The sequence below is a fragment of the Schistocerca americana genome, chromosome 5 (genome assembly GCF_021461395.2).
Source record: "Schistocerca americana isolate TAMUIC-IGC-003095 chromosome 5, iqSchAmer2.1, whole genome shotgun sequence".
NCBI classification, from domain to species: Eukaryota; Metazoa; Arthropoda; class Insecta; order Orthoptera; family Acrididae; genus Schistocerca; species Schistocerca americana.
The window spans coordinates 448670611-448694977 of NC_060123.1; the positions used below are offsets into that span (position 1 = coordinate 448670611).

Here is a 24367-nt window from a genome sequence, read left to right on the forward strand (position 1 = left end):
CAGGTACCACTTTCAGTTAATTCTAGGAAATATACTGCTTTCTTGTACAATGGTAAGAGTTACCAATACTGTGTTGTGCCATTTGGGTTAAATTCTTCTGTTTCCGAATTTATAAGAGCTTTGGATCATGTACTGGGGCAAGAACTTGCGTCTAAACTGATAATTTATGTAGATGACATTTTGGTTACAGGGCAAAATTGGGAGGAACATTTTTCGATTTTGAAGTCAGTTTGTGAAAAACTTAGAAAAGGGGGGGATGACATTGAAATTAGAGAAATGTAAATTTGCAGTTTCTGAATTAAAATTTTTGGGTCATGTTGTCACAGACAAGGGAATTTTGGCAGATCCAGAAAAAATTAAAGCAATTTCAGAAATTCCTATTCCTAAGACTAAAAAACAATTAAAGTCGTTCTTTGGGTTATGCGGTTATTACCGAAAACATAGAAGTGATCAGAGTCTGAATGCACCATGTTTAAGTCAGTTACTTAAGAAAAACACTGTTTGGATTTGGGATAAAAGTTGTCAGGAAGAGTTTGATAAAATTAAGCAAGAGTTGAGGAAGCAACACTTATTACTCAGACCTGATTTTAATTTACCATTTTGTTTGAACACTGATAGCAGTAATTATGGGCTTGGAGCAGAGTTATTTGAAGAAAAAGTAGAGAATGGAGTTAAGATACATTGTACCATAGCATTTGCAAGCAGAATGTTGCTCAAGCATGAGAAAAATTATACAGTCACAGAGAAGGAACTTTTGGCAACTCATTGGGCTTTTACAAAATTTAGAATTTACCTTATTGGACATAAAACCATAGTATTTTCGGATCACAAAGCTTTGAGTTACTTACAAGAGTGCAAATTATACCACAGTAGATTGACCAGATGGGCAATATTTCTGCAACAGTTTGACTTTGAAATCAAACACATAAAAGGTTCTGAGAATGTAGTAGCCGATTCACTTTCAAGGTTACCAACTGGGGGAGAAAATGAGATTTTTGAACAAGAGGAGGAAAAGCAATTTAAAATTAGATACTTGAAAGGGGTGGAAAATGAAAAAACAATTAGAGCTATGTGTAACAAAATTAAAAAAAAAAAAAAAAAAAAAAAAAAAAAAAAAAAAAAAAAAAAAAAAAAAAAAAAATCAAAATTTAGATCAGAGTTGGAAATTAATCAAAGAATGTTTAGGCAAGAAGGGGTATGAGAAACTTGATAAATTTTACAAATTACATAAGGGGATTTTATTTCGGAGAACAGATGTAGATTCTGATAATTGGAAACTGTGTTGGCCAGAGGCAGATGCTGATAAGCTGATCATTTACATACATGAAAGTTTTGGTCATTGTGGGATACAGAAGTGCATTCAAAAGATACAAGAAAATGTTTATTTTTACAATATTGGAAAGAAGGTAAGAAAAGAATTGGCAACCTGTGACAAATGTCAGAGAGTTAAAGTGAGCAATCAAAGATGTGGTGGAGAGATGCAAAACATTATTCCGGAAAAACCTTTAGATCTTATCGCAGTGGACTTATATGGAATGTTACCAAAGAGTAAAGGTGGTCACATATTTGTTATGGAAGATGTATTTTCAAAATTAATTAAACTATATCCAGTGAAAAAAGCTACTAGCCATGAAATTATAATAAAAATTGAAAGAGATTATTTTGCACAGGTGGGTAAACCAAAAGCTATATTATCAGATAATGGTTCACAGTTCACCTCTAAAATTTGGAAAAAGTTTATTGAAAGATCAAAATTGAAGCATATACTTATATCTGTTTATTCTCCGTCCACCAATCCTGCAGAAAGATATATGAGGGAAATTGGGAGACTTTGTAGAACCTATTGTAGCCATAAACATCCAACTTGGTTTGAGCACATTCGAAATTTTGAAGATATTATGAATAGCCTACAACATAGTTCCACAGAATTTTCACCGTATGAGATTATGTTCAATATTAGACCTCCAAATCTTATATCAGAACTTATTGAATTTCATAAATGTACACCTTTAACTATGCAAGAGAGAGAAGATATTGTCAGGGAAACGAAGAGGAAACAAGGGGAAAAGAGGAATAAAATACATAACAATAGGGCAAAATTAACCACTTTCAAAATTGGGGATCTTGTTCTGGTCAAATCTCATGAAAAATCAAAAATGTTAACTTCTGAAATCAAAAAATTCTTTGCTATCTATATTGGGCCTTTTGAAGTCATAGAAAATCCACACCCTAATGCTTATCGTTTGGTGTATCCTAAGTCAAAGAAATTATTTGGACTTAGGAATGTTGTCTCTTTAAAACTGTATAAACAGAAATCATAATTTCAAAATTTAAATAACCTATTATCATCTAAAACAAAAGTCCTCCACTGGAATATGCTTGTTAGAACAAAACTACCTGTACAACCAAGTATGTATATTTGCATGTATAAATTAATAATTTGAAGTCACATGTTAATTGAAACTGATGAAAAAACACTGTTGTAACAATGAATGAGAGAAAGATTTATTTTTACTTTTTTACAAAAAGAAGTCTCCCTAGAGAGCATTTCTGAATTTTTCTAATTTTTGGAAGCCAAGTCTTCCCTGTGGGTGAAGGCATGCATGTGAGGACATGCATGCAAAGGTATAAGTTTCAAAACCAATTTTAGATAAAGCCTCATGATATATGAGCAGTTTATTGTTGTTGATACGGATGTTGTGGGGAGCAAAAGTACTCTTCACAAGAATGTGACTTGTAGTAATATTGTAGTATAGAGGCAAGTGTACATGAATAATTGCAGAAAATTTAGATAATACTGATGTATCTTTAGATGTACTAAAAGAAGAAAATCATAAGGAAAAAAATATAAAAAAATTAAATCTTATTCTAGGAAATGAGTTTTACCTTCCTATTATTTTCAATCTGTATGCTGTATGTTAGAATATTTTTCATGTATGTTTTATACCATGTATATTTGTCATGTCAAATAATTTCTTTACTTGAATTTTTTGTGTATGAGATTGATGGGGAAGTATCATTGCAACAACAGCCAGTAACAAATCCACAGATTCAAAGAGTCCAAATTTGGAAGAGGTTATCAGACTGCATCATTAATGTACTAATTGTGTAATACAGATCCATCACTGAGTGTGGTCGGGATTTTGTTGTATATGTCCATAACAACAAAAGCCCTGGGGAGCAGTTGTAATGGATCTGGGAGATATTATTTTTTTTACTGTATTTGTCGATACCAAATTGTAAATGTTTTTTTATACTTTTTGTCAGAATTTATTGTAATTTGCCTTATTATATGTTAATTTACTTATGTTCTTGAGAGTGAAAGCATATTGATTACTATTAGTAAATGTATCGAATAATAGCAAAGAGACTGATTACAAGTGGAAGCTTGTGTGTTGTGTAAAATATCTTTGATGTTGGAGTCGTTTTTGACTATAGTCAGTCGGCAGTGAACTCTTGGTGTGTGTTGACGGAAGAACAATGTGAAGGTCGCCGTCATAAATAATTTTGAATTATGTTACTATTTTTTTTGTATTAACTATAAAAAAGAAATTCGTTTGAAGAAATGGTATTTGAAACACCAAAATGAGGCAAACACGTTGAACCACGTCTTTTCTGCAGCCGACAAAGATGCATTGTGGAATCATACTTAGACAACTGAAGCCAAGACTAATATCGCCTTGCAAACGTCTAATGGAAAAGGTACTGTCACGAAATATGGCAAATTTAAGTAAATAAAAAATAGTGACAATATTTTCAACTTGTGTCTTAGCAGGGATGCCATATTTCAACTTCCGTACAAGACTATATAAATATCTCCAGGAAAGACTTTGTAACATTTAAATTTGTTTTAAAGGTTATTAAATACCACTTTTATGGAAATACGTTTTGTGCTATAGGCCATCTATATTATTTCCTAATCAACACTTTCAGTTACACGTCATTTGACAACATTCCATTACCATTGTTTTACTTTTTTTATATTTATGTTACAACCTCTTTTCAAGATTATCCATTCCACTCAGCTTCTCTTCCAAGTCCTTTACTGTCTGACAGAATTATAATGTCATGCTCAAATATCAAATTTTATTATTATTATTTCTTCTGCTTTAATTTTAATTCCCTTTCCTAATTTCTCCTTGGCTTTCTTCACCAATTACTCACAGTACAGAATAAACATAGGCTGTATGCCAGTATCACTTCCTTATCAGTCACTTCTTCCCTTTCATGTCCATCAATAGGTAAGTGCAGACTGGTTTCTGTACACATTGTAAATAATTTTTCTTTCCCTGTATTTCATCCCTGCTACCTTCATAATTTCAAAGATTTATTCGATCAATGTTTGTAGAAGCTTTCTCAAGCTATGAAGGTCACTCCAAATAAAATGAACATTCAATTGACTTTCCACATCTTCCACATTTGTTGATACATAATTGAAAGACAATGCCAAAAAAATTTCCAACTTTATCTCCATCCCTTCCAACTGATTTATGCCTCCCTGGAACTAAGACCTGTATAACTGCACAATAGAAGAAAGGATCAGCATATTTGAGCCATTGTTTAACAGCCTGCAGCCTTCATAAGGGAGTCATGTTTAGATCTTTTGCAAAAGGATTTCTTCAGTTCACTAAAAAAAAATTAAAAAAATAAAAAAATAATTAAAAAAATTTTAAAAAAAGGGTGGTAATCACACTGTGCCAGATCAGGGCTGCAGGGTGGGTGTTTCATTGTAGTCCACCTAAGCTCTGAGATCGATCATTTCTTCATAAACCAAACTGATGTTCCCTGATGTCGGCTTCAATCATTTTTTTCCATTCTTCTGTTCATAATTTGAGTCAGTATTTTGCAAGCATGATTTATTAAACTGATGTTTTTGGGTAAAATTCACATCTGTCAGCACCTGGCTCCTTTGGGATTTGAATTACTACTTTCTTCTTGAAGACAAGAGTATATCACCTGTCTCATTTATCTTGCACAACAGGTGGAATAGTTTTGTCATGGCCATATCTTCCATGGATGTCAATAACACTGAGATAATATGATCTACATCAGGAGCATTGTTTTCGACTCTGGTCTTTCGCTGCTGTCACATTCTTCGCACAGTATCCCATCTCCTGAGTCATTCTTTATCTATTTCTTCTTCACTTTTTAAAAAATTGCCTTCAAGTTCATTTTCATTGCATAGTGTTTCTACATACTCCTTTTACCTTCTGTATTTTCCTTCTCTACTTACTACTGGCTTGCCATCTGAGCTCTATGTGCACATGCCTGATTCTTTTCTTCTAAGGCCTCTCTCTAGTTTTCCAACAGCCAGTACCTATCGTCCCCAGTTATGCGTACTCCTACATCCTTTCATTTCTCAAACCATTCCTGCTTTGCCATTTTGTTTGCATTATTAGTAATTTAAACCTATTACTACTTTAACAGGTATGAAAGTGGCAACAGATAATGCCACTAATGAATAGCATCTGTGACAGGTGTGTATAATGTGAAAACTAAAACTGAATGTAATAAATGGTGTGATACAACACACTACGATGATCTGGCTATCACACACAATATGTTGAAAGGGAACTACGAAATCTGCATGCTATGTATAACAGTTGGGCCATTCCATGCCAATGGTCTAATTTCAGAAACAGTTCCCGGATGACCATCACGGATTTTGCTGAAATTTTGTGGAAACTTTCGCACAGATTCCCAATGAACACTGGTAAAGTTTTAGTTTTGCCAGTTTAACACTTGCAGAGATATGGTCATTTGTTTGAACCCATTGTGCAGCTATCAACAATGCACCCATGAGTTTTCGGCAACTTTGAGGCACAATATCTCCCGGCACGATTTTCTTGAAAGGCTACCTTGTATGACTTCTTGCACATTCTTAAGCAAAACAATAAAAAAAAAAAAAAAAAAAACAAGATTTTCTGAGCAATTTTCGTATGGATAAGAGAAGTTTAGCATTTTATATTCCTGGAAGTATGTACAGGATACGCCTGAAACTGCTGCACATGGTAACTTCTCAATACAAAATCTTTTAATATAGAATTACAGTCTCTTACTGCTTTTCAAAAGTAGGCTGATGGCGAAGTTAACAATTTTTCTATAAAATCAAAAAATGGTTATGACGGACTGACTAATAGACAAACTTCTGTCAACTTCATTAGCTAGTGGTGTGCTGGCCACATGCCCCTCCATTTCCGCATCCGGTGACAACGCCCCCCCCCCCCCCCCTTTTCTCGAAGACCATGTTCCTAGCCACTTAAAATCTAGATTTTGTTTGCAGTTTGAGCATACAAGGTTCTAAACGACAATGATAGGGTGGAGGTGCACTGAAAATGGACCCATATTCCGTTGATACTCAAATATGACATATTTTATGATCTACAATTTTTAGTACTCTCTGCAGAAGATAATACAAAAGTCCTGCTGACTAGGAGTGTCAGAAAAATTGCAAATAAGTAGTCTTCTATTGACATCTCTACAGCATTCACTCTACAATTTTTTTAATGAAATGGCTTAAGGCTGATCTGTCTTATCAAAATTTCTTACCGAACAATCCAATACTGACATCATCTGGCCAGCAGCACTTTTCCTGATAACATTCTACAGGAAATGAATGAAACATGTAAAAAATTCAAGTAGCATGAAGTAAACATAAGCTTAGGAGCCCACGTCCAGCTTTGACCATTGACACTTACAGAAACACATCATCAGCCTTGGATCCTGTGTAAAGAAACATGTATCAGGCTTGAGAACTTGTGCTAAAGAAATCGATTTATGGCCGCTGTTACACAACTATCGGGCATGGCTCCAAAGGAGATGGGAATGCTGGTTTTCTCACTTTAAAAAGAACCAGCATTTGTTAAGACACCAAGGACCAAAACACATTATTCAATTTTTCCTCAGAAAACTAATGTTCCACATAAACCGCAAACTACTCTAACACAAAGTACATTATGCCTTAAACCGGAATTAAAATACACAATAAAAAGACCTACTAACAATTCTCTACAACACGAATAGATTCCAAAAAATGTCAGGAAGGCTGCAATGAACTTCACCAAAATTTACTCAATGCGATTGGTGTTAAACCTGAAAGCTATTTATACAATGTGTGCTGCAGCTGTTGTACAACTATTTACTACTATGATCTCCACTGCCCTGGTAATGCACAGTCAAGTCAAAGTTTATAATCAGTTTGATTCTGTAGCTATGGCAGAAAAACAGGCTTCACGATTAGCCATGACAAAATAAACCCAGTTTTGCAGTTGTTCAAATTATCAGACTTTATCTCACTTCCTAGTCATCGTGGACAACAACTGTAAAAGACAATAAAAGAAATATGGGGCCCATTTACAATGCACCTCCACCAAGTCACTGTTATTTAGGACCTCATATGCTTAACAGTGCAGCCCAAATCCGATTTTTAAGTGGTTTAGAACAAGGTCTTTCTAATGAAAACTGGTTATACGAGTTGGCAGAAAACCACTTTTATGGTAAAAGTGGGCCAAATATTTTCTTTTTGGAATTTTTAGAAAAATCATAGGAGAATGAAATTTTATGTTAAGACCCGGTATTGGATAGTTATTCAGGCAAAGTTTCAGGGTAATCCCATAATTACTTCCAGATATATGAAAAGGCAATTTTTTTTTTTTTCTGGCCAACTTCGCTTCAGATTACCAATGTGAAAATTCTTCAGGAAATCTTTTCTTTATTGTTTTGTTTATGGGAGCACAAAAATTGTGCGAGATGAAACGGTTGTTTCTTTCCAGAAAACACTGTCGGTGGTATGTCACAAAGTTGCTGAAAGCTCAAGGGGGCACTGTTGATAGCTGCACTATAGGGTCAAACAAATGACCATTCTCTGGAAGTATTAAATTAGTGACTGACACTTTATCACTGTTTATTGGGACTATGTGCAAATGTTCAAACAAAATTTTATTAACACTATGCCATCCAGTGACACCACAGTTGTGTCGTGTGTGAAACAGCGGTCAATGGCCGGCGACACCACAGTGGTGTAGTCTGCATAACATTGTTCAGTGGCCGGCAACACCACAGTGGTGTTGTGAGCATAGTATCGCGCAGTGGCCGGCGACAGCACTTTAGGATCTTTTGCATTCTGTTGTTGTTATGTTTAGGTAACAATAAGTTACACACGTCAACAAGTTTTTGCCCTTTCATCATTGTGCATGAATGACAACATGATTATTTACGATGAATGTGCGGACGTCTTGTCTGACGTTCCAGGCGAGTTGGCTGATTGCGAGGAAGACATTGGATATCAAAAAAATGAAAGTGAAGCAGAATCGTAGGAAGATAGTTAAATACATCCAAGAAGAATTCGGCAAACACTACGGTTGACATCTGATTCGCCTGAGTCGGACTAAGAAGACAGTGCGCAGTGGTCAGACTTTGATTTACCGAGGACCAATAATAAATTTGAAGGATCCCTGGGTTCAAACATACTTCCCAAAAATACATAGAGCGTCAAGGATATCATACAGTTATATATTGGGAATGATCTATTTGAATATATTAGCAACGAAACCAACAAGTACTACAGTCAAAATTACAATAGAAGGAAACTGGATTTAAAAACTGCCAAATTTGTCGACATTACGGGACCTGAACTTATAAAATGGTTTGGGCTCGCTATCCTTATGGGAATTGTAAAAAAAGCAAGGATCCATGAATAATGGTCAATGAATCCGTTAATAGACACACACTGATATTTCGCAAAACAATGTCCCGCAATCAATTCAGACAAATATTATCATTTTTACATTTTTCAGACAGCAACAATAAACCGAATTATGCTGACCGGCGTGTGAAAGTGCAATTCGTAATTTATTATTAATCCAAAAAGTTTAAAGAAACATTTAATCTAAGCCAAAATATCTCAGTTGATGAAGGAACAATACTGTAGCGTGGACGCTTAAATTTTTAAGTTTACAAGCCGTCGAAAATTACAAAATACGGCAGACTCATTCAGATGCTGTGCGATTCTAGTTCTGGATACATTTCCTCATTCAAGATATATTCTGGCACTGGACAGCCTTTAACAAAAACAGTGATGGAACTATCAACACCTTCTGAGGGAAAGTGGTATCACCACTGCATGGATAATTATTATAATAGTGTAGAACTTGCAGAGGAGTTACTTGAAAAGAAAATTCGAGTTTGTGGATCGATTCGGCAAAATAGAGGATTTCCGGAAAATTAGATCGCACAAAAGTCAATGTGTTTGGAGCTTGTCATCATTGGAAAGGTGACAAGCAGCCGGCGACAAGCCAAGTAATCCTAATTAGCACTGCCAGCACCAAGCGAATAAATTTGTACGAGACGTGTGGACAGCAAAGTGTTGAAATAAGTGATGGTCATGTGGGAATCTCTAAACCACAGGGCATGGAATGACCCAGTTAAGAATACAGATTTTATACCCCACAGAACATAAAAGCAGTTTACTGTTCTGGGAACCAAACTATCTACATCAAACATCAGAGTACCCCACACCAACATAGTATCTGATGTATTAACATGGCAGCCTTTATATCACATTAAATCATGATGCCTGTCATACATGTGACTGCAGTGTTGCCAAGTCACCAGTCTATGTCACCTTATTTTGCAGCAAAAATGTAATGAACAAAATTTTACTAGAGTTTCTTCAATGCTAATTTGCAGTTGCTTTCATGTGTTTGTTGGAATCAGATTATTTTCCTAAATAATACAGTACAAACTACCCATCAATTTTCTTTACAATGTTATTCCATGTTGGTTGGTTGGTTTGGGGTATAACGGGACCAAACTGCAGGGCCATCAGTCCCTTTTACCTAAAGCAACCAAGTCTCAGGGTAAAACAATTAAAAACAAAGGAGTTGGGGCAAGTAAAAGGGGGTAAAATTAACAGAGAAAATGAAAGAAGTGAAACAGAGGAGACAAAAACTAAAAGGAAAGCTAGAGGAAGGCATTAAAATCATATAGCAGGTGGCTTGGGCTAGCTGATGAGCCAGGCACTCTGCAACATACTAAAATCGCCAGTCCAAAAGACAGGGCAAGAACGACACACATAGGGAAGAGACAAAAAACAAGGCAAACAAAAACACAAAGTAAGAGCGACGAAGACGTTAAAGGGAGAGAGGATGGAGGCCTGGGAGTGAAGACCACGTGCTAAATCTTAGATTGTATGATAAAAAAAAAAAAAAAAAAAAAACAAAAACAAAAAAAACCTCACGAATAAAACATAAAACTAAATCAGCCATTGAGGCATTGTTGCCCAAAACTGTAGGTAGAGTACCGGGTAGGTTAAAAGTCCGCCACAGAGTGACTAAAATTGAGCAGCCCAACAAGAGGTGGACGACTATTATACGGGAGCCACAGCAACACCATGATGGTTCCTCGCAATGGAGGAGGTGACCACGTATTAGCCAAGTATGGCCGATGTGGAGCTGGCAAAGGACAACAGAGTCCCTGCAAGTGGCTCGCATGGATGCCCACCGCACATTTGTTGTCTCATTGATAACATGGAGTTAGTTTGGAGTACTGAGGGTGGGCCATTCAGTATTCCATTACGAAAAGGCTGTGGCAGAAGATCGATCGAAAATTAGTCTCTGGCACGCCGATCTCGAGAGTTGGTTTACATGTAGCTTGTTTGCCAGACTATCAGTAAGTTCATTGCCCAATATCCCGACATGCCCTGGGCTCCAAATGAAGGTCACTGAAATCCACTGTTCCCAAGGTCATACAGACTCCTGGATACCCATGTGGATATGCTCAAGGGCGCGATAGATGGCTACCAACTCTGCATTGAAAACACTGTGACCAACTGGCAAGGAGTGCTGTTCAGTATATCCAACATGAGCATAAGTAAAGCCAACAAGATTGTTGACCATAGATCCATCTGTGTAGACTATTTCTGAGCTCTGGAACTCACCGTGAAGAGAGAAAATTGCCGGCATAGGGCCTCAGATGGAAAGGAGCCTTCTGGGCGTGCAATAGGTCCAGCCAAAGCTGTGGCCAAGGTGTGGACCATGGAGGTGTATGGAAGTAGACTCGCAGGAAAGGCGGTGGGGAACAGCACCTAGTTAATCAAGAAGCATGGATGGCAAGGGAATTCCCAGTTCTGGGCCGCTGTTGCAGGACATGGATCGCTGTGTTAGGGAAAAGGAGATGGTAATTTGGATCGTGAGGTGAACTAGGAATGTGGGTGATTAACTTGCAAGCAGTAGCTGCCACTGGAGTTGTGATGGAGGAATGCCAGCATCCATAGGGAGGCTGTTCACAGGGCTCATTCAGAAGGTTCCCACTGCGAGCCGAACTCCACAGTGGTGCTGAACTGTACACCACGTTCCCATTGTCAATATGGGCTGTACGATGGCTTTGTACAGCTGCAGTAGTGTAGGACAATCAGCATCCCAGTCGGTGTGGCTCAGGCAACAAATAATATTAAGGTGCCTCCAGCACTTGTTCTTAAGCTGACGTATATGGGGAAGCCAAGTTAAGTGGACATCGAATACCAGTCCCAAAAAGCAGTAAGTCTCCACTACATCTAGTAGTTGGCCATCAAGGTAAAGTTCTGAATAGGGGTGGGCAGTACGACGAAAATCAAAGTGCACGACAGAGACATTGGCGACCGAAAACCGAAAGCCATGAGTGAGAGCCCATGACTGCACTTCCGTATAGCGCCCTCCAACCAGCATTCAGCCACAACAGAGGAGCAGAAATAAATACAAAATAATAATAAATACAAAAATCAGCAGCATATAGGAGGGGAGATACTGACAACCCTACTGCTAATGTGAGATCACTGATGGCAATTAAAAAGAATGGGACACTAGGGACAGAACCCTGCAGAATCCGAACCCCATTCTCCTGTATATGGGGTGCACTGTTGGAAGCACCGATGCGAACACTAAATGTGCAGAGCGACAAAAAGTTCCGTTTAAAAATCAGGAGCATGCCCCGGAGACCCCACTCATGCACAGTAGCGAGGATATAGTGTCACCAAGTGGTATCTTAGGCCTTGGTCAGGTAGGAAAAGACGGCAATTAAGGTGCTGTCACCAGGAATAAGCCGATCAAATGGTAGACTCCAGGTGAATCAAGATGTCGATGGTGGAGCGTCCTTGGCAAAAACTGTCCTGGGACGGAGCCAGAAGGCCACCAGACTCAAGGAGCCAACACAACCACCGGCTCACCATACGTTCATGTAGCTTGCACAGAACATCGGTGAGGCTGATAGGATGACAGCTATCAACATCTAGTGGGTTCTTACCTGGGGAGCTACTCTGTATCATTCATACAGATCAGTGTAGTAGGTTAGTCTCTGTAGTGACATCATTTTCGGTTCTTAATATCCGGAATATCATATTCAGTAAGCTTCTGAGACCTGGAATGAGATTTTCACTCTGCAGCGGAGTGTGCGCTGATATGAAACTTCCTGGCAGATTAAAACTGTGTGCCGGACCGAGACTCAAACTCAGGACCTTTGCCTTTCACAGGCAAGTGCTCTACCACTGAGCTACCCAAGCACGACTCACGCCCCGTCCTCACAGGTACTGCAGGAAGTAAAGCTGTGAGGACGAGAGAAAGTGACAGCGGAGAGGCGTACAACATGGAGGCGTACGTGAATGGACTGCAAGTAGAGGTGGTAAAGGGAAGTACTCCAGTTAGGGCAGAAAGGAACGCACACAACCGTTAGCCCCAATCTGGGCCGCCGATGCGGGAGATGGGCTGCCGTGGGCGGGAAAAGGAGACTGTAATTCTGATGCTCAGGGGAACTATAAATGTGTGCTGCGTAACTGGCAAGCAGTTGCACTCGTCTGATATGCAGTGGAGGGACACCAGCCTCCACCAGTATGCTGGTCACCTGACTTGTCCTAAAAGCTCCTGTTGCTAATCGAACCCCACAGTAGTGCACAGGATCGAGTAAATGCAATGTTGAAGGTGCTGCCGAACCATAAACCACACTCCCATAGTCAATTCGGGATTTGACAAGGGCTCTGTAGAGCTGCAGCAGCGTACAGCGATCTGCACCCCACTTGGTGTTGCTCAGGCAACGGAGGGCATTGAAGTGCTGCCAGAACTGCTGCTTAAGCTGATGAAGACGAGGGAACCAAGTCAATTGAGTGTCGAAGACCAGTCCTAGGAATTGATATGTCTCCAGTACAGTGAGTGGATCGTCATTAAGGTAAAATGCGGGTTCCGGATGAACGGTACAACGCCGACAGAAGTGCACGACACACGACTTTGTGGCTGAAAAGTGGAAGCCGTGGGCTAGAGCCCATGATTGCGCCTTGTGGATGGCTCCCTGGCGGCACCGCTCAGCAACAACAGTACTGGAGCAGCAGTACAAATTACAGAAGTCGTCTGCATACAGAGAAGGTGAGACACAGGGCCCGACAGCTGCTGCTAGACTGTTAATGGCCACTAAAAATAGAGAGACACTCACGACAGAGCCCTGCGGGACTCCATTCTCCTGGATATGGATGGAACTATGGGCGTAACCAACTTGGGCACGGAAAGAACGGAGCGACAGGAAGTTTTGGATAAAAATTGGGAGTGGCCCCCAGAGACCCCACTCATACAATGTGGCAAGGATATGACCTCGCCAAGTCGTGTCGTACGCTTTAAACAAGTCAAAAAAGACGCCAATCAGGTGTTGCCTTCTGGAAAAGGCTGTTCGGATGGCAGACTCGATGGACACAAGATTATCAGTGGTAGAGCGACCCTGGCGGAAGCCGCCCTGACATGGAACCAGCAAGCCATGTGACTCCAGTCCTGGGCTGCAAACTGATAAATCAGTGGCTGAGTAACTACCATGAGCCACAATGAAATGTGTGGCGGCCCCAGAATTTAAGAGGCAACAGTAGAGTTTCGACATCTCTGCCTCAGCCAGTAAGCATGGTACCACCCCACAAGGTGTTATGGGCATTAAAATCTCCCAAAAGTAGGAAATGTTTAGGGAGTTTATCAATCAGTGCAGCTACATTCAGGGGTACTGCACCATCTGGAGGAAGTAATCATTCCCTGTGTCGTCCTTATTCCAACAGCCACAGGATCAAGAGGGGTTTGAAGGGGCACACGTTTACTACAGACCGAGTTCAGGAAATAAAAGCAAACTCCATCTGACACTTTATTACAGTCACTACGGTTCCTGTAAGATCCCTTGTAGCCACGGAGGGCAGGGGTCCGCATTGCTGGGAAGCAGGTTTCCTGGATGGCAATGCAGATACCAGGTGCATAGCTCAATCACGGTGTATACGTGGACAAGGAAAAAAAATTCCCAGATTTCCCGGTTAAAAATACACTTTTTCCGTGTTAAGTGACAATATACTCTTCCTCGGCACAGTAAAACTCATCAATCCTTTAAATGTTTATAGTTTTATATACAAGAATAGAATTTCTCGGCACTTTAGAAAACGAAACTCAGGGGGGAAAACACGTTTTGAAAGGCTTTTGATGTGTAGCAACATGTATGCTGCTTATTTTTGTATTATGAAGATATAAATTTGAATTCCATCAAACACCGCATGTTACTTTCCAAAACATTGAAATCGAAATTGCGATGTGCTTTTGTAAGACAGTCAAAGTTCATGTCGTGTGATCTCGCCAGCTGATGGCAGCATAGGACACGTGAGATAGTAAGCCAATAGCAAGATCACTCTTCAGTAGGGCGAACACACAAATAAAAAAAGTTAATCGTTTAAATTAATATACATAGCATTCATATATAATATTGGTCTCTAAGATTAATAAGCTGGAAGAGAAGCTAAGCTTCCACATATAATGTTGATCTTTTTTGCGCATATTACACATTAAGATACATCACACAAATGTGCCAGTAAAATTTTTAGTAACGAACTAAATGTCTGATCTTCTGGGCTCGAAATTCTTCTAAATGGTCGTCCTCAAAGAGTTGATTTTTAAATTAGAGTCAAACGCTTTGTGATTTAAGAAATTCATCTTACATTTTCGCATATAGTTCACCTTGCGTAAAAGGAAATCTGCTTTGCATGTAACTCTTTTCAAACCACCATTCGTAATATTTTCCCACGACCTGTTAGAAATAGGTTCATTTCAGCAGTTGCAAGAGAGCACCAACAGGCGTCACCGTGCTTGGGCAGCTACGATGACGCAGGAAGCCCATATGTCCGTATGTGTAAAACAAAAGATCTTACATATAAAAGAAACAAGACATCAGACGGTACTTCAAGAGCGTTGGACTTCCGTGAACCATACTAAAACGCATAATTCGGCTTAAAATGCACATTCGTATGTAAATTTTCTTGGAGTACCAGTACTGTATTATCTCATGGTTGGTTCTTTATTATGGCATAATGCCATACGTGCACTTGAAATGCAGCGAACAGCTGAAACTAGCCAACAGTGTGAAATAAAACACTTCATTTCAAATAAATTGACTGCCTCAGCAGAAAAGATTAATTTTAAGCCAAATCTCTTTAGCAAACTGGCAGAAATAACTTCATGGTTCTGTAAGGCGATTAATGCTTGACTGTCAGAAAGGTGGAAATAAAATCTGAAACCAACAACATATTTTAGCCTTCCGTAATTATACAAACGTATTCTAATTGATTTGATAGCTCCCGGCCACAAAAATCCGCTTTGTTATCATTTAACGTGAGAGCAATAAACGAACAGGAAACAACAAAACCATTGAACGTAAACACAGGTCACGTGGTGACTCCCCACCTCAGACTGCTCTGTGCATCAGCCCCAGATTTACTATATTTCCGAACCGGGGCAATATCAAGTAGCTTCTGTAACCAGAAGCGGGAGAAGGTGTTACTCATACGCGGGAGAAGGTGTTACTCATACGCGACTCAACTGCGCATGCTCAACACCCCGCCTGCAACAGCTCAAACGAATCTAATTTAAACAGTTGTCGCGTCACGCTCATCGGGGGCAATTTGTTGTTATAAAGAATTGCATTGTCTTCTTAAAGCTTTTGACACATTTTGCTGTTGGCAGACACTTGTATGAGCACCGTTTTGTTGCCGTATAAGGCACATTTCCTTTGCAACTTAAGTTTTACTTTAGTTTTCTCTCTTCTCGTTCATGTTTTGTTGCTGCAGTATTGCTCTGTAGCAGGATACAGTAATATCCATCGTTAGAGTATTGGTTCTTACCAGTCAAAAGCACAAAAATTTAACTGAAAACTAAAATAATAAAAAATTCCCAGAATTTTAAACAATTCCCGGGTTTTTCCTGGTTTTCTCCTGGATGAAAAAATTCACGGGTTCTTCCCGGATCTCCCAGTTGTCCCCGTTCGTATACACCCTGTTAACAGTTGCCATAGCTCAGCCAGGTGGTGGAAAAAACCGCCACAATTCCACTGGAGGATGACATCGTGAGACTGGGAAGGCGTGAAACATTCAATGAGGCAGTTTACACCTCAGAATTACCTGCTGCCTTAGCAGTCTATATCCATTGTGTCTGAGGGTCTGGCGAGCTCTATGTCCTCAGTGAACGCCACAAGCTCCACCCCATCCTCAGCTGCAGAGCTTGTAGGTAGCGGTGGTGTGGATGTCACCACAATTTCTTTGGTCTTAGGGGTTTCTTTTTGTACTTCTCTCGCTGCTCCTTGGGTTTCCCTGGCTGGGAGGACTTCACTGGCTCAGTCTACGTGACTGAGGATGTGTGTGAAGCCCTATGACCAGCTGCTTTTGGGCTCTTCAGCCACTGCCAGGTGTTGTCTTCCCCACTAGAAGAAGCCTGGGAAGGGAGTGACCCACGGGACCCGTTCTTAGCAAGAGAAGCCGAAGAAGACTTACACTTCTCCAGCTTAGAAGTGGGGAAAAAACATCCCCGATGGTTGGGGTGGGGGTGTTGCTTCCCAAGTAGGCGGTGCAGGAGCAACAGGGAGGAAAATGACCCCACCATCAATGGTGCAGGTGTAGTCTTCCAGCTCTGAGAGGTGACCTGGGTTGGCGGAGCTGTTGGTGCCAGAACTGTTGTAGCGGCGGCGTAAGACAATCTCATACGCACAGGATGCAGGCGTTCAAATTTTCTCTTAGCCTCAGTGTAGGTCAGTCTATCCAGGGTCTTGTACTCCACAATTTTCCTTTCTTTCTGGAGAATCCTGCAGTCAGGTGAGCAAGGCGAATAGTGCTCTCAGCAATTGACACAGATTGGAGGCAGGGCACATGGAGTATTGGGATGTGATGGGCGTCCACAATCTCGGCATGTGAAGCTGGAAGTACAGCGGGAAGACATATGACTGAACTTCCAGCACTTAAAGCATCGCATCGGGGGAGGGATATAGGGCTTTACATCACACCGGTAGACCGTCACCCTGACCTTCTCAGGCAATGTATCACCCTCAAAGGCCAAGATCAAGTCACTGGTGGCAACCTGATTATCCTTCTGACCCTGGTGGACACACCGGATAAAATGTACATCTTGCTGCTCTAAATTGCCGCGCATATCATCGTCGGACTGCAAAAGAAGGTCTCTGTGAAATATGATACCCTCGACCATATTTAAGCTCTTATGGGGCGTGGTGGTTTTACAGAAACATCCCCCAGGTTGTCACAAGCGAGTAACTCCCATGACTGGGCAAAAAACGCTGTTTTGATCAAGACTGACCCAGATCTCATTTTGGACAAGCCCTCCACCTCCTCGAACTTGTCCTCTAATTGCTCAACAAAGAACTGAGGCAACACTTTCATGAAAGATTCCCCATCAGCTCTCGAACATACAAGGTACCAGGGTGAATAAGCTCCGCTGCCATCCTTAGCCTGACGTTCCTCCCGTGGTGCGGCCAGGGAGGGGAACGATTTGGGATCGTACTGCTGTGCCTTGAATTGAGCTTGCCATCGCTTTCAGACTGCTGGTGTTTCACCGTGTCATCCATCCTGATGCCACCCACCGAATAGGGGCACTCCTCAGGGGTGCCACCCAGCCACAGTGAAGGCCACCGGGCAGGATGGCCATTGCCGGCAGTCCTGATGCCCCAGGGGGATTGGCATCTACCCCTTGGCATACATGGGGAGTTAACAGTGCAGGCATTAGCAGAGCAATCCCTGTGTGGTCAGGGGGTTACAACCAACAGGGTACATGGCGGCCCCACCACAACGGATTGGCTACCATGCTGGATATCAGTTGCAAAGAAGTCCACGGTCATTGTTAGCGCAGAAATCGACACTGCATAGTGCATGGTGGAAAACTCCTCCAGGAAGGTGTCCTCACGCAAGAGATGGAGACTGGGCAGGGCTGCAATGTGACGACGAGAAAGTGGGGTAAAGATCTCAATGCACGATGGATACGATGCACCTTGTAAGGCGCCCTTCCCCAACTGGCCGCTCTTCGGGAAAATTATGAAGAATGCAGGTTAAACCCTACATGGGACCATCACAAAAAAGCCGAAACATGTGAAACTCCTTTAAGTCGCCTCGTACGACAGGCAGGAATACCTCGGGCCTATTCTAACCCCGGGAAGCATGTTACCAAACTCCACTGTTGACACTAAACTTGATCTGATCACACAAGATGAGCTCAGATAACTCAGTTATTATTTGAGTAATCTGATAGCCACTTACAGAGCTTTATGACATGCTGACAGGTTGCAGATAAGTAAAGTATCAGCTTCAGAAAGTTATTCTTTCAGTAGATACAAGGCAATAAAGTATAGCCAAAATTTGGTACGACACAATTTATAAGCCACTTTGATAGCACACTATGAGCAATTTACCATAGTTTGACCTTTTGTTTTATAGCTAAGATATTGTACCCAAAATGTTGAACAGGATCACAAAGTTTCAGTGCGGCAGGTCCCTTAGATCCTGAACAATGGTAAAACAAAGTTGATCATTTATTCATTTCAGTTGCAATGTCAAAAAACGAGCCTTTACGAAAAAATGGCTACTGGCCCCACCATACTACTTATGAAGCTGTAATTTGGCAGTGCTTCATGTAAGGTCTATATGTACATCTTGTAAAAATTTCATTGAAATGAGAGATGGTCTAGTGGGCACCCTTAAGCCACTTGACATGGAATGACCCAAATGTATTGGATCTAAAGGCAACAAATACACCTGACCCCCCACAGCGAATGTCGTACGAGTGTACGAAGGGCAGCAAGCATTAGAAAGATTTACCTGTTTAGTATTTCTCCACGTTAAGCCTCTTGGCCTGTTTAGCTTTCACTGAAAAGTTCTCCTGCCATCATTTCATTGATCGAACAAGAGATATTCCACCCTGCGGGTGATAGTGTAGCAAGGATTTTGGGATCCTCTCTGAGCTCATTCACTCTAATCGATTTCTCTCTCTTTTCTTGTAGTTTTGAATATAATGCATGATGAATTCTATTTTAAGTTCCTTCAATAGATCTTCATTCCTATCGTGTTCCCATTTGCTGTAACCAGCTGTTCATCTCAAGAATTTCATTTCACTGGTTTTTAGCATTTTTGCATCCAGTGCCTGCAGTGTTCAGGCTTCGCTGCCATAGTACAGCGGAGGTCTTATAAAGGCGTAATCTGACGCACTTCTGGAGTACAGAACTTTCATTACATTATTAATGAATCCCATTGTTTCTGTGTACCCGATTTCTTTTTCAGACAGGTCCTATTTTCCAGCGCGAATTGTTTGTTGCCTAAAAGTGTGTTTTCACTGTTTGCTATTTTTCCAAAGAAATCTTACTTCATGCTTTGTATTTACTACAAGAAACCACAATTCTAGTTTTTTCAGGGTTGATGTCTGTGCTGCATTTTTTGGATATAACCTGTAAATTTTGTACTGAATATTGTACGTCATCTACAAAATTATGTTCAGTAATATACATAATGAGGCTGTGGAGCCAAGCTGTGGATCCAAATTGTAAGAAAAACATTATACCATGAGTTATGGAATGAGGATGTAGTGTCTCGAGTATAGAAAAATAGTTGTCCAAGCTCTGTATGGTCAAGTACCTAAAAGAACAGGTCCTGATGGGTGAAACTTACCAGGGTACAGTCCTGAAAAGAATATCTAAGGAAATGGTGACTGCTGCACAATGATTGTAAAGCAACACACAGGTCTGTAATAGAAATGCAGGATGTAATTTTTTACGAGCCGGCAGGGGCGGGGGGCTACTGATATACCCATGGGACTATCACCACCACTGTGGCGCTAACATCTTCCTCGCGCTCGATACGCTGAAGGAGTCGCTGTATGGTACAACGGGAAGTATCCTCCTACATGCACTAACAATGCTTCGCAAAGATTATACCCTCAGAGTGACTGTACTACGAAACCGTTCAATTTTAAAATTGCGCGAGAGTTTGATATCACAAGATACGGCTGGTTCCAAAAATTACAGGAATTTGTATCACAATCTGTCGCAGACAAAGAAGCAATTGCGTCCGTCAACAATCGTAACAACAATGTACCGGTAGTCACTACTTACAATACTTCATTATTTCTGCAATATGAACTGCGCACTTTCCCCCTATCTTTACACCTTTCAACCAATGTTACTGTCAAAATAATACTTACTTCAATCCATTTGGAATGTGACTCTACAGAATCACACGACAGTGCTATTACTTTCACGTTTCTCTTTTCGAATTCCGGCATGAGATTAGCCACGCGAGCTAATTCCGTAGTGCATACAGGAGTGAAATCGGCCGGATGGGAAAACAGGACACCCCATCTGCAACAGAAAACAGTACCGGCACGGTAATTACACAATAACAACAATGTTTTCGCTATATCTTCATTATACTACATAGTTACTTACGAATCTCCAAGCCATTCATGGAACTGGATAGTTCCAATTGTGGTATTGACTTTAAAGTTAGGAAATTCGTCGCCCAAATTCACCATTTCTGATAGGTCTCACTGAATAACTACTGATAACACCAAATCTCACTTCTAATTTCCGCCTTTCACAATACACGGAATCTCGCAGATATTAGTATTTTCTTGTGTTTACGTGGTCAAAGAGTACTTGTTTTCGCATTCTGATCCTACGAATAAAATAAGATAAAAATTAATAAGTTTGACATAGATTACTCCGTACCTATCAATTAAATCCTAGTTATTGTAAACGTAACATGATAAAGATGAAAACCGAGAGGAAATATTACACAATTAGATTTAGATGTAATCTACTACAGTAAAAAATACATTTCAAAATATTCCAAATATTTGCATTAAATTAATTCTTATCAAACACGTGCCTAGGGCATTATAGCGAGTAGAAGAAAATCAAATCTTAATAATTTTGCTAGGAACTGTCGCTGTGCTGCGTCTGCAGTTTGCCGAAATAAACAAACACCGCAGATGTTGACGTACAGTACGATGGGATTAAATATGTGAAGGGGGCACAGGTCAGTTGTGACACTTTTGCCCTATAGCTAGTGAGTTGCGTTTGTACGTACTTAGAAAATAACGATTCTTTAAATTTTATAAGTTACGAATATTAATGTACAGTAGAAAGAATACCGGTTTGAAAAGTTACGCGGAGTAGCAACTCATGTGTAACATATGCTACGTTTAAAATTGCGAATATTTATGCATTAATACTATTACTATCACAGATTGTTGAAGTATGAATATTTATAGTAATTATATATTATTTTCGTAGGGAACCGTACGAAATATGGTTTGTTGCAAACTGTGACATATGTCAAGATGTGTTCCGATGGAGTTCCTACGTGCTTTTCGCGAGAACTTCTAGATAGTTCCTTGTAACGTAGAGTGATTTTTGTTTTCTTTCTGCTTTCATACCTGTAATATAACACAAAATTACGATTATTACAATACCTGAATGAATGTACACAGCGGTTTCCTTCAATAATAGGATGTTGTCCAAATTATGGAATTCTGGGATAAACAAATTGTAGTAGGCCTATAGATTTTTTAGAGCTTTTTAATTGAAACAAAGATTATCCTTGTAAAGTTTCTCCGAAACAACCCTTACTGAACATCTGGTTTCCTCAAGCATGGAGACAGTTTGTATATCTAAAACTAATATCACATCTCTCAGCAGAATCATGAATTCATTGGCAGGAAAAGTTGGAGACACACAGACATTCTCTGTGGTAGATTGGTAGTTTAGTTAGTCAATGTTGTTGACATGGATCATACCTTTAAAAATATGGACGTGATGTAAAAATGAGAAAAATGTAATCTCACTGTTAAAAAGTAAGTAGAATTTACTAATTTTAATTGCCACTGTGCATAACAAAGCATACCGAGCGAGATGGCGCAGTGGTTAGCACACTGGACTCGCATTCGGGAGGACGACGGTTCAATCCCGTCTCCGGCCATCCTGATTTAGGTTTTCCGTGATTTCCCTAAATCGCTTCAGGCAAATGCCGGGATGGTTTCTTTGAAAGGGCACGGCCGATTTCCTTCCCCATCCTTCCCTCACCCGAGCTTGCGCTCCGTCTCTAATGACCTCGTTGTTGACGGGACGTTAAACACTAATATCCTCCTCCTCCATAACAAAGCATAATAAAAAAAGACACTTTAGATAAGATCCATAGATAGAATTTTAGTAGCTTTCTTAATTAATCCCGTGAATATTCCTTTGTGTTGACTATCCACCAAATTGAAGATAAAATGAATTTTAAGAGTTTCGCGAGTGAACACAAATGTTAATAAGACAAAAACGCTATAATTTCAATTTCCGGCCAGAGTGGCCGAGCAGTTCTAGGCATTGCAGTCTGGAACAGCGTGACTGCAGGTTCAAATCCTGCTTCGGGCATGGATGTGTGTGATGTCCTTAGGTTAGTTAGGTTTAACTAGTTCTAAGGGACTGATGACCTCAGAAGTTAAGTCTCATGGTGCTCAGAGCCATTTGAACCATTTTTGTAATTCTATTAGATAGAAAAGGAAGCATTATGGTTGTGTAACACTAGTTGAAAGTTCAAAGAAGATATAAGGGGAATAGGAATCTAGAGACAGAAAAGCTATGTCACAATAGGGAGGAGGAAGAGAGTGAAGCAATAAGACATGCTAAGAAAAACAGAGTAGTCGGGGTGCGAGGTGTAGTATAGAGGCTGTTTACAGGATGATCGAGGAAAGTACGGTAATTTGTGAATCTTGTTAAAATTTGTATTTGAGTAACAAAAGCCAAGCAAGCTTTGAATTTCTCGTCCTAATTAATCTGTAAATGCAGACTTGTAACTCATGCCCATAGTATTCTGAAGCACAGTAAATTGCCTGTGACGAGTGCTGAAATTCTTGCCAATTTTTGTGGGTTGTATGTTAGTACAGTGTTGTGTGTTTCAGGCATTTGGTTTTTCATATTTTGAGAGCGATACTCAATATGAGAAAGGTCTTCTTTTCCCAGTAACAGCCCTTCTTCCACTTCCTCAGTTCTTTCATTTGTTTTTTCATCCTCTCATTTTAGGGTCATTCCATATCAAATCACCCAATAAAAAATAAATTTTACACCCACCTCCTTAGATTTTCATGAAATTTGGCTCAAATGGTTCTAATACCATCCTGACAACACCTGCAATTTTTTTTGCTGTATCTCTTATAGTTTTTTTTATAAAATCTTAAAGTTTTTATGTTTTGCATTTTGCGAAGCTTCGGAAATGGTAAATTTAATTTGTATTCAAAACTTTAAAATTGCTTATCTTAAAAATTCTTTTAGATAACATCATGAATTTTTGCAGTAAGTTTGTTTTTCCACTTCATCCAAGAGCTTTCAGTTCTTTTGATAGTCTTTTTTGAAGTAAATTTTTTTCATTTGGAAGATTTTAATATATCTTTATGGTAATTTTTTTAACATTTAGATATAATACACAAACTTATTCCAAAATTTCAACTGATATCTTGAGTATTCTTTAATATAGAAATTTTTTTAGTTGTGACGACACGTTTAAGTTACGATTTCCGACTGCTGAAACAACGCCAAATCTAAAAACTTCAAAAATTTATAAAAAAAAAGTATAAGAGATAGAGCAAAAAAATTTTACAAATGCTTTCAGGATGATAAAAGAAGTAATTGAACCAAGTTTCATCAAAATCTGACATGGTTGGTGTCAAGGCCTGGGTGACTTGACATGGAATGGCCCTTTATTCAACAAATTTATAATCTAAACTTATCATTTTCCATTATAATTTGGCTGTCTTATTTTATCATTGTAGGCTGTAAGGTAACATAATTGTATCCGTACCTTTCTTTGTTGCACATAAGAAAATCATGATTTTTAACTACCTTTCATTAAAAAGTCCATTTAGCTGTTATCTCTTATATAGCTGATTTGAAAAATGTAGTCAAAGTGGCTATAAATTTGAAATTCCCTTAAATTATTTAAGTTATCAACTGCATTATTTACACGTTTCATAGTACTGGCATAATATTAATATAGTCTTTGCACATACTTCTGAGGATTTGTTTTGTACAA

The 24367-nt window shown here is 39.6% G+C and overlaps 2 protein-coding genes across 4 annotated transcripts in view; one reads left to right on the forward strand and one right to left on the reverse strand.

Moving 5' to 3' along the window:
• LOC124615321 (peroxiredoxin-6) overlaps positions 1 to 20961 on the reverse strand; it is a 56142-nt gene extending 35181 nt beyond the window's left edge. Inside the window, exons 1-2 of the mRNA XM_047143121.1 lie at positions 20740 to 20961; positions 20496 to 20652 (exon numbers count right to left, since the gene is read on the reverse strand). Of these exons, the coding sequence (XP_046999077.1) occupies positions 20496 to 20652; positions 20740 to 20825 (243 nt within the window). The 5' untranslated portion in view covers positions 20826 to 20961. The remainder of the gene's footprint in view (positions 1 to 20495; positions 20653 to 20739) is intronic.
• A 274-nt stretch (positions 20962 to 21235) lies between these two features.
• Positions 21236 to 24367, forward strand: part of LOC124615319 (carnitine O-acetyltransferase-like) — a 103132-nt gene continuing 100000 nt past the window's right edge. The window contains exon 1 of one of the 3 annotated variants that reach the window (XM_047143118.1): positions 21236 to 21331. The gene's annotated coding sequence lies outside the window, so the exon portion shown is untranslated. Of the gene's footprint in view, positions 21375 to 24367 lie in introns of all 3 variants that reach the window. The other 2 variants (XM_047143119.1, XM_047143120.1) reach the window with 2 other exon arrangements.